Below are 10725 nucleotides of genomic sequence, written 5' to 3'. Positions count from 1 at the left end.
CCGCGACAGGAAGAATTGCTCCGCCCGCAAATGCCCGTCCCCTTAGCTCTCCTCTTGCGACGGGACACACCTGGCGGGCGCGCCCTCTACCTGCCTGGGGCCACCTGGCTGGTGGCCCGCAGCGGGTGGCCAGCCCTGCTTGGGTCGCCCGGGCTTCCCCTCGGCCAATGAGGAAGAGGGAGCCTCCGGCCCGGGCAGCGTCCGGCTCAGCGGCCAATGGGAGCGCGGCATGCAAATGAGCAGGTGCGGTGGCGGACGGCCCGTCAAGGCGGCCGGGGCTCCGGGGATGTTAGAGGAGAGCTGGGCCGCCGCCGAGCAGAAGTCCGGGCTTCCAGCTGCGAGCTACGGTCTCCCGCCATGGCCCCCGCTCCGCCCCCCGCCGTCTCCTTCTCACCCGCCGAGGTCCAGCGGCGCCTGGCGGCCGGCGCCTGCTGGGTCCGCTGCGGGGCCCGCCTCTACGACCTCACTGGCTTCGTGCGGTACCACCCGGGGGGCGAGCAGCTGCTGCGGGCGCGGGCTGGCGAGGATGTTAGTGCCGACCTGGACGGGCCGCCGCACCGGCACTCGGCCAACGCGCGCCGCTGGCTGGAGCAGTACTACGTGGGCGAGCTGCAAGGAGACCCTCAGGTACTTCCCAGCCGCGGGGTGACACCCCCCACGCACTCTCCTTCCCTCCCCCACTCTCCACGCACCGGCAAGCCCAGTCCACCTGCCCTCTAGGAGGACCCAAGGTGACAGCCTCCGCCCTCACCTTCGCTTCCCCCTTCTCTCCAGGTAACAGGTCACTACCCGCCCCCCTCACCAGGACTTGTCCTTCCTCTCCGTCATTGCTCCTGACCTGAGCCTCTTCTACCTGCTACTTCTACTACCACCTCCCAAGTTACTCCCTCCTTCCTATTTGTGCCTTCTGCAGCCTTTGACATCTGACAAGTTGGATCACCTTTTACTAGCCCTTCACACTCCCAGTCTTTCCTTCCTGTTCCTCAGCCTCTCCCTCTTCGCATCTGTTCTTCATTTCTGTTGAATAATAGCTTCCAACCTCAGCTGTCCTCCCCTCCCCATCTCACCCTACTGCTGCTTCCAAAAGTCACAGATCAGTTACCCTTCTCAGCCAGTTTGGATTTCCTGGTGCTGCCCAAGTCTGCACTAGGGCTTCCCTGGATAGGTGGAGAGGTTGGGGCAGTGCCTTGGATGGACTCTGCCCTCCCATCCCGCAGACCTCCCTTTATTTCTTGTCTTGCATGCTGGCATGTCCAAAAGAGCGAAATGACAGAGGTAAGCTAGTGTTTTGGGGAGCGGGGATTAGCACTGTGAACCGCATGCTGCTGGGCAGGACAGCCTCATGATGCTATTTAAGCCTCCAACTGATCTTGGGGTAGGTTTTGTTATCCCCATTTTGGGATGTGGAAACTGAGGCTCAGGGAGGCCCTGTAATTTGTCCAAGGTTAAAGAGCTAGTTAGTGGAAAAGCCAAATGTATCTGACTCTAAAATCGATGCTGTCTCCATCCCAAGGATCTTTGGATATGGAAGATTGCCCCTATCCACTGGGTTCCAGGTAGGCTGAGCCAGAGGCACACTGACTCCTTGGGCCTTCCCCAGGTTCGGCTGTAGGACTGGTGACAGTGGGACCATAATGCTTGGGCATTAAGCCAACAGTTGTTTCTTGCTTCTACCTCTTGTTTTCAGGGTGGCCCCAGCAAGTGATTTTAGATCTTTGGGTAAAAGGGCTTGCTTGCCTCTCACTGCTCCTGGTGGCTCCGCACAGGGCCATCTAGTCTAATACGTCAGTCATTTATTCACTCACTCACTTGGTTGTTTAATGATTGTCAGCACTAAGCTAGGCACTGGGGAGGCGCCATTGGACAGAACCATACAGTCTTCATGGAATTAACAGGCTAATGAGGGAACATACTAATGGTGATTATTTCATTATCTGGTACCGTCAGAATGTGGATTTGGAGATGAGGAATTCAAGGAGTGTTCTTGAGAAAGTGACATTTTCACTGAGAGCTAATCAATGGATACGGTGTTAGCCTGTTGAAGTGTGGTGGGATGAACATTCCAGGACAGAGGGAACAGCGTGTGTGAAGAAGGCTCTGAAGGGAAGGACTTTGCACAATCAAGAGACAAATAAAACCAATGTGGCTAGAGGCTGGTGGGCAAGGAGAGAGAATGGAGAGGAGGCCAGAGATCAGCCCGGGCTACATCATGCAGGGCCCGCTAGACTGTGGGCAGGATTTGGGACTTGATTCTAAGAACGACAGGAAACCAGGGAAGGGATGCAGTCAAGCAGGGTTGTGGTGTGGTCAGATTTGCATTTTTGGAAGAACAGCCTGGCTGCAGTGCCAAGAACGAATAGAGGGAGCCCAAGTGGGTGTGAGGAGACCAGGCAGGAGGCTGCTGCATAGCTTGGGTGAGAGGTGAAGGTGGCTTGCATGATGGTGGTGGTGACCAAGGGAAGGAGAGTTTAAATTTGGGAGATTTCATAGGTAAAATGCCAGGGCTCAACATTCTGCAGTGGTAGCCCAACCAAATGCTGGAAGTTGGTGTTTGGTGTCAGGTCATGCTGACGGGAAGAGAGGTTTAGCTGTAGATATAACTCAAGCTGAGGGCAGGAGAGGAGAGGATGGGACCAGCACACTAGCGATTTCCAGGCTTGCGATAGCTAATGGGAGCCATCCTACATTGTAACTGTGTCCTATAAACAGGAGCCTTAAGGTGTGGCTTCTCTTCCCAGATAGCAAGGATCACCCCAGGCCAGCTGCCCCAGATGGCTCCACCTCCCAGCTCTGCTAACCACCCAACACTATGGTTTGCTTCGCTTCGCTTTGCTTTGCCTAACCTGACCCTCAGGGAGGACTCAGAGAATACGGAGACCAAATTTGCTTTCTACCCCTGCGCTCACCCGTTACCCCAAGAGTCCCAAGGGTGCCATGTTGCAGGCATCCTTACATCTGGGCCCGTCGGAGGATGTGGGGAAAAAAACTAAAAACTAACAACACACTTACAAACCCATGGCTCAGACTTGACTAGCAGCCATACTTACCCGATACTCCAGTTGCCTGTCAGCTTCTGTCTACAGATTTGTCTTCTGGAAACTAGTATAGCATTGTCTTTAAATTGAGGGAGAAGGGTAGTCAGAGGGGAAATCTGGAACGGGGTATCCTGTACAGAGAGAAGCCCTGTTCTTACGGCCTGAATGGAGACATTTCTGTCCTTCTTTCTGGCTAAGCCCTTCAAGCAACCTCCGCATTGCTTTCTTCATCTTCCTTCTCTCCTCTTGCTAGACCAACGATGTTGACATATGCAGAGCTTAGAGCCCAGCTCCTCTAATGTGAGGACCAGGAGGGGTGATGGGAAAGGGGAATGTCATGAACCAGCTCCATTTGTTTGGAGGTCATTCCTTTTTTTCTTTTTCTTTTTTTTTTTTTCTTAAAGATTTTATTTATTTATTTGAGAGAGAGAGAGCGTGAGCTGGGAGGGGAGGAGAAGAGGGAGAAGCAGGCTCCCCGCTGAGCAGGAAGCCCAGTGCAGGCCTCAGTTCCAGGACCCTAGGATCCTGACCTGAGCAGAAGCCAGATGCTTAATTGACTGAGCCACCAGGTGCCCCTTAAGTTCATTTCTGAATGGTACTCCTTCTAGGGGGTCTTTCTTTCCCAGTGTAGTCCTTGGAGGGGAGTGTCTTGGAACTCGCTGTGAAATTTCCAGGGAGAAGTCCTGGTCCCTTTGGTTTCCGCTGTTCTCCAATTTGCCACACCCCCTCACACACCTCTAGGTACTCTTACACACTTTCACACTCACACAAAGGCACACACACACACACAAAACAAGTCAAACTCGTTTGAGCCAACATACTGTTGGGATGAATCAAGGTCTGCTGTGGCCGTGGCTTGGACTTGAGGAAGCCAAGCTGCCCACCTAGAGCGAGTGAGAGCGATATGGCTGAGGAGAGAAGTCAAGCTCGCTTCTCATCCTGACCCTCAGGGGTGGTAGAGGGAGGGTCAAGCTCCTCACTCCAAGCTCAGGTAAGAGCAGTTTTCTTCCAACTGTAGCTCATGTCGTTAGTGGGTCATGAGGTCCATTTATCGAGCTGCAACCAGCATTTATTTATTTTGAGATTTTATTTATTGATCTATTTTAGAGAGAGAGAAAGAGGGAGAGAGAAAGGGAGCATGCGAGCAGGGGGAGGGGCAGAGGGAGAGAATCCCAAGCAGACTCCCCACTGAGCACAGAGCCTGACGTGGGGCACCATCTCACAACCCCGAGATCATGACTGGAGCTGAAACCAAGAGTTGGACACGTAACCATCTGAGCCAACTGAGTGCCCCTGAGCTGCAACCTACATTTAAAAGGAATAAATAGGAAAGGAAAGAACTTTGGGTTCAAATCTCCTCCCAAGGTCATAGATACTGTGTTTCCCAGACTTGGGTCATCCATGAATCACTGTCAAGTTTTTTTTCTGAATTGGTATACCACTTGAACTATTATACTTAATATTTATTCTTAGGTAGACTCACTTTCTGTTTTCCCACTTACTCACCCTAGGCAATAATACCAGTGACATCACAAGTTTTACATGCACTTGAAAATAGCTATTCAGATAAGAAATGCTCATTCCTGTATCCCCTAAAATCATCTCGGGTACCTTCAGTGGAGTAAATATCATACTTTGGAAAACATACAAAGCAGAGGTTCTTAAACCTGGTGTTCTGTGGATCATTTTGTGGGATTGGTGAATGAGATGAAGTTGTGTGTGGAATATACATGGTTGTGCATTTTTCTAGTGAGAGAGCGACAGCTTTTATTGTAGTCCAGCCAGAATCCTCCTCTCACTCCAAACCTGCCACCAAGAGGCTAATAATTGTGAAAGGGTGGCTCGTACCCCCCCCAACATATGCAGACCTTGGGAGGTCCTTCTGTGGGCAAACATCCGGCCATGCCTCTGGATAGAAGCCCTCTGTTTGAGAAGACACTGGAGGAAAACAAACCTCAACTCCCCAGCCACTGCTGTTGGCCTAACTCTGACGTCTGATGACTCTGGGTTCGGGGTCCTAATCCCACAGGGTGCTTCCCTCTCTGAGTGGTTGAGAAGTATGTAGTTTCTGCCACATGTGTTTCTGGCAGCCTTTGGGGGTCTGGCCATTCAGAGCTCCAGGGCTTGAGTAATTCAATGGGGTAGAACATCTAAGTGCAGGAAGACTCAGAGTGCCCACCGCACCACTGAAACTACCCTTGCCAGCATCGTCGGGACCTTTGTCTCACCAAACCCGCTCACCAGTTCACACCTTACCTCACCTGGTCTGGCAGCAAACTCGACGCAGTCACCACTCCTCCTCCTTGATACACTTTCTTCACACAGCTGCCAGATACCATATCCATTAGTTTTCCACCTGCATGAGTTTTCTATGGCTGCTGTAACAAATCGCCATAAACTCAGTGACTTAAAGCAATGCAAATGTTTTCTGTTATGGTTCTAGAGTTCCATGGTTCTAGAAGTCAGAAATGAGTCAGCAGGGCAGCCTTCCTTCTGAGGACTTCAGGGAAGAATCAATTTTCTTGACTTTTCCAGCTTTTTTTTTTTAAGATTTTATTTATTTATTTATTTAACAGAGAGAAAGAGACAACCAGCGAGAGAGGGAACACAAGCGGGGGAAGTGGGAGAGGAAGAAGCAGGCTCCCAGCAGAGCAGAGAGCCTGATGCACGGCTCGATCCCAGGACTCTGGGATCATGCCCTGGGCCAAAGGCAGATGCTTAATGACTGAGCCACCCAGGTGCCCCGCCTTTTCTAGCTTTTGTTTGTTTCTTTATTTTAAATGATGGCTTTTGTTTATTTATTTCTTAAGTAGGCTCCACACCCAGCATGGAGCCCAATGCGGTGCTTGAACTCAGGAAGCTGAGATCAAGAGTCGGGTGCCTAACCCACCGAGCCACCCAGGCATCCCCTTTTCCAGTTTTTAGAAGCTGCTGGTATACTTGGCTCATGGCCCCCAGCCGGCAGTTGCATTTCTCCAACCTTTGCTCTCACATCTCTTCTTCTCTGACTCTCCTGCCTTCATAGTTCACTTTGAAGGTCCCTTGTGATTACACTAAGCCCACTGGGATCATCCAGGATAATCTCCCCATCTCAAGGTCCTACACTTAATCACGCCTGCAAAGTCCCTTTTGCCTTGTAAGGTAACATGTTCACGGGTTCCAGGTACGGGGATATAGACTGGGGGGCGGGTGGGTGCGTTACTCCACCTATCTCACCACCTGTAGCCCTGGTGATTAGTTCTCAGTCTCCTTTGCTAGTTTCTCTTGCTCTTCATTTCACAGGAAAGTTTGCAAATTTTAAATGGAACCATATAACGTGTACTCTGCTAGATGGCTTCTTCCATGCAATACTATGTCTGGGAGATTATCTGAGTTTTCCTTACTCTTGATAGCAACTGTCTTTGCTGTCTGCTCTGTCCTAGAGAAGCCATAGGCTGTAGAAAGGAAAAAATGGAGAATAACTGCAAGACAGAGTGGATGGCTTACACAGACCACATGCTAATCCTCATGAGTGTCCTTAGTCTTTCTTCCAGGATATGTCTCCCCTACGGCGCTGCTTTGGCCAGCGCCCCGCTAAGCTCATTCTTGCCGTAGTCTCCCAGGCAGGTCTCTCCCTGCCCATACTTCCCGTACCCCAGTGCCTGCAACCTTTTCTAAAGAGAATTTTGTTATGTCACAGCAGTATTCCTAAGCCTTTAGGGCCTCCCCACTGCCACACCCTTTCAGTCCAGCTCCAATGCCTACTTCTTTCATAGAACTTCCCACCCTTTGCCTGCACCTGCGTTACAGAGTTCATAACGTTCTTCCTTATTTACTGTGTTTTCACTATGTGTCTTATCTTCTCAACTAAACTATAAACTCTCTGAAGACTGGAACCATCTGATTCATCTGGGTTCCTCTAGGACACACTAGCACACCAGTGTATGCCAATAGGAACGGATCAATGTTTGAATCAATGAATGAATGGACTGCTTGGAAAACCGAGACCTGTGCATAATTGAAAAGGAAAGTGGTAATCTTAGCACAAACAAGATACTTCAAGAATTCCAAAGTTAAAACAAATAAGCAAACAAACAAAAAACCTCTTTCCAGTTCCTCTTTGTTGGCTAAAAGAGCTGGGAGTTTGGTGGAAAGGATGGAGGGCTATCAAGAGAGTCACTCATTTCTGCCTTTGTCTCCGATTATTCTCAGCCAGGGAGTTGGCCAGTGTCTTCCATACCAGGCTATTGACATTCACGCATGCCCCTGAGGCCCCTACAAGGGTAGGCATGGAGTTAACCTTGGAAAAAGGCAGTCGAGAGCCCTCATTGCTCTCAGGGATGTGACCGGCCCCATGTGGCTGTAAGTATCTGCATGACATGCACAGGCAGGACCCAGGATGCCTGGATTTCCAGTTCTATTTACTCTTTCCTGTGTCTTTGCATGCAAATTTCTCTAAAGCATATGGTCTAGGAACTGCGGTTCTCAATCTTCTCTAATCGCCGCTCATCTAGGACGATATGATATATAAACTTTGTACCCAGGATTTTTTGTTGTGAAGCTTGATGCTCCAAATATTTTGTTTTCCTGCCTTGATAGTATGTTGCAAAGTATTTAAATAGCGGTACCATGTAAGCAAATTTGGGGAACTGTGATGCATATAAATATGTCGTAAAGTCCTGTCACAGGAAAACTGGCAGCCAGAAATTCTGTTGATACAAGAACAGGTGACTACACGGGTAAACCATGCGATCTACAACAGACTTGATTGATAATTACCTACACGAAGCAATCTTAATTTCTCCTTTAAAGGGAATAGAATGTAAGAGGAGTAGAGTTCTAGTTCTCTGCATTCTTCTGTGCCCCATAGAACCTTCCAAACAGTGCTTAGCTCACATTTCCCTCTGGAAAGTGGATCTCTAGTAATAGTTTTAGTTTTACAAGTTTCAAATGTTAATGGTCCATAATAACCCACTTAGTTGCTAAGCTCTAGTCTTTTTTTTTTTAAGATTGTATTTATTTATTTGAGAGAGCGCACGTGCGCACAAGCAGGCGGAGCACCTGACATGGGGCTCAATCCCAGGACTCCAGGATCATGACCTGAACCAAAGGCGGAAGCTTAACCAACTGAGCCACCCAGGTGCCCCTAGTCCTTAGTCTTCTATAATAACAAAAGTCTATGAAATGTGCATCATTTATCCACAAAGATGAAAGACAGACCTCAAATTTTTTTAAGTCAATTCAAGGCTCACACTTTGAGATTGGCTGCCATTGAGGAATAAAGAACACCAACACTGGGCTGCCTAATATACAGTTTCTGTGATCCTGTACACCACTCCCCGCAAGCCAGGGAGAAAGCCAGACTAGCCTGATTTAGTGGTCGCTTTCTCTTATCCCAGGCAAGACCCATTGGCATGCCAAGTGTAATGGCTTTTGCAGGTTGGAAATAGGGTGCCATTAAAAATTCAGTAGTTTCTTGGACCTAAGTAGGAAGGTCATTGACTCCTAGGGGAAAAGTTCACTTAAAACGAATCTACTTTAAATGAAGACTAAATTTCATAGAAAATGGGATAGAGGTTGGGAGAAGGGAACTGATTATCTTTAAAAATGAAAATGAAGGGCCACCTGGCTGGCTCAGTTTGTAGAGCGTGAGACTCTTGGTCTCAGGGTCATGACTTCAAGACTCATGCTGGGTGCAGAGATTACTTAAGGAAAAAAAAAAAGGAAAGGAAATTAAAAATGAAAATGAAACCAAAATTTTTTTAGTCTCTTTTAACCTGACAACCAAATTAAGATTGCAATGGTGTGTGGGTTCTTAAATTGACCAAATAACAAATCAAGTCGTGTGGGTTTTGTGTACATGGGTGGTTCTGACAAAACTGTATAAAAGCACAATGTGGCATTCCAAACTTCACATTGGCTTTTCACAGCATGATCATAAAGAGTCTTTTTGCAAGAGTATTTAAGAGCTAGGGCTCTCTCTTGATCCTTTGATAAACAGGTCATTCGTTCTCCTTTGAAGAGCCTCATCCTTTGCCGGTTGCCTGTGTTTCAGTGTTAAACAGCCTAATTTTGCCAGATCCTTATTTTGCAGTGGAATTGTGAGTAAAACGGTTTTCCATCTGTTTCATTGACTTCATGAAATTTTTTGTATTTGATCACTGATTTTCAATTTCACTTTGTTGTGGGTTTGCATTTTGTTACATTGTATGTTGTCAGATGACGGCAACCCCAACCATCACTTTGCCTAGGTAGGCTGTGGGGATTTGGGGGAGGCAGTAGTCAATGTTTAAGCAGGAACTAAACTTGTAAATGGTCAGTTGGCTTGTGAATAGTTGCATGTTAAGGTGATTTTTGCTGTTCTTTCCAACTTGAGTCTTCAGGGACTCAGATAAAGAACACTTGGCTAATAATGATCCCTCTAGCACTAATAGTTTGTATGGCGATATACATTTCCCTAGGTATTTCTCATATATTTCTATTCGAACCCTTAAGGTAGGTGGGGCAGATGTCAGTTCTCCCAATTCATAGATGAGAAATGTGTAGTTCTAAGAGATTCTGGAATGTGTCGGGTCTCCAGGTGCCCAGTGTTTCCACTGCATACACATAGGGACAGATCTTAAGCGTGTGCTTAAACCAAGGGGGATCTTTTTCTTATTAATTTATAATCACTCCTTATATATAAAGTATATAAGCCCATTTTCTATCATACGTATTACTATTTGTCCTTCAGTTTTCATTTGTCTTTTGACTTATTTAATGTTTTTTCTCCATTTAAACCTTTCAAATCTCCATGTTGTAAAACATAGTTCTATCATTCTTAGAAAGAGCACCTCTGCTTTAAGATTTTATACATAAAAAATATTTTAGGGGTGCCTGGGTGGCTCAGGTGGTTAAGCGTCTGCCTTCGGCTCAGGTCATGATCCCTGGGATCGAGCCCCGCATCTCATCGGCTCCCTGCTCAGCAGGAAACCTGCTTCTCCCTCTCCCTCTGCCTGCCATCCCCCTAGCCCCACTTGTGCACATACTCTCTCTCTGCCAAATAAATACAATCTTCAAAAAAATATATTTTAGTGTCAGGGTGCCTGGGTGTTTCAGTCAGTTGAGCGTCAGACTCTAGGTTTGGGCTCAGGTCATGATCTCAGGCTCGTAGGATTGAGCCTCATGTAGGGCTCCGTGGGGAGTCTGCTTGAGATTCTCTCTTTCTCTCCCCTCTCCCTTCTCCTCCCCCTCTGCTCCTCCCCCTGGTCACAGGTGTTTGCATGCATGTTTTCTTTCTCTCTAAAATAAATAAAATCTTAAATATTTTAGTATCTTGCTAATTATGTTATGCTTAATGTTTTTGTTATTGTTTGTTTTTTCTTAAATTTGTTATCTACCTGAAATATTTTTGGTATAAGGAACAAAATAGAGATTATTTTAGGTTTATATCTTTCCGAAGGTCCAACTGGTTATCCCAGTAGGTTTATGGAATAATCGCTTTTCCCACTGGTTTAAAAAACACCTTTATCGGGGCGCCTGGGTGGCACAGCGGTTAAGCGTCTGCCTCCGGCTCAGGGCGTGATCCCGGCGTTATGGGATCGAGCCCCACATCAGGCTCCCACTATGAGCCTGCTTCTTCCTCTCCCACTCCCCCTGCTTGTGTTCCCACTCTTGCTGGCTGTCTCTATCTCTGTCGAATAAATAAATAAAAAATCTTTAAAAAAAAAAA

The 10725-nt window shown here is 47.6% G+C and overlaps 1 protein-coding gene across 1 annotated transcript in view; it reads left to right on the top strand.

Moving 5' to 3' along the window:
* Positions 1–264: 264 nt before the first annotated feature.
* Positions 265–10725, top strand: part of FA2H (fatty acid 2-hydroxylase) — a 49957-nt gene continuing 39496 nt past the window's right edge. Inside the window, exon 1 of the mRNA XM_034672904.1 lies at positions 265–627. Within this exon, the coding sequence (XP_034528795.1) occupies positions 358–627 (270 nt within the window). The 5' untranslated portion in view covers positions 265–357. The remainder of the gene's footprint in view (positions 628–10725) is intronic.

Source organism: Ailuropoda melanoleuca, chromosome 12, assembly GCF_002007445.2.
Source record: "Ailuropoda melanoleuca isolate Jingjing chromosome 12, ASM200744v2, whole genome shotgun sequence".
NCBI lineage: Eukaryota > Metazoa > Chordata > Mammalia > Carnivora > Ursidae > Ailuropoda > Ailuropoda melanoleuca.
The sequence above is the reverse complement of the archived record's forward strand: the minus strand, read 5'-3'. Positions and strand labels throughout refer to the sequence as shown.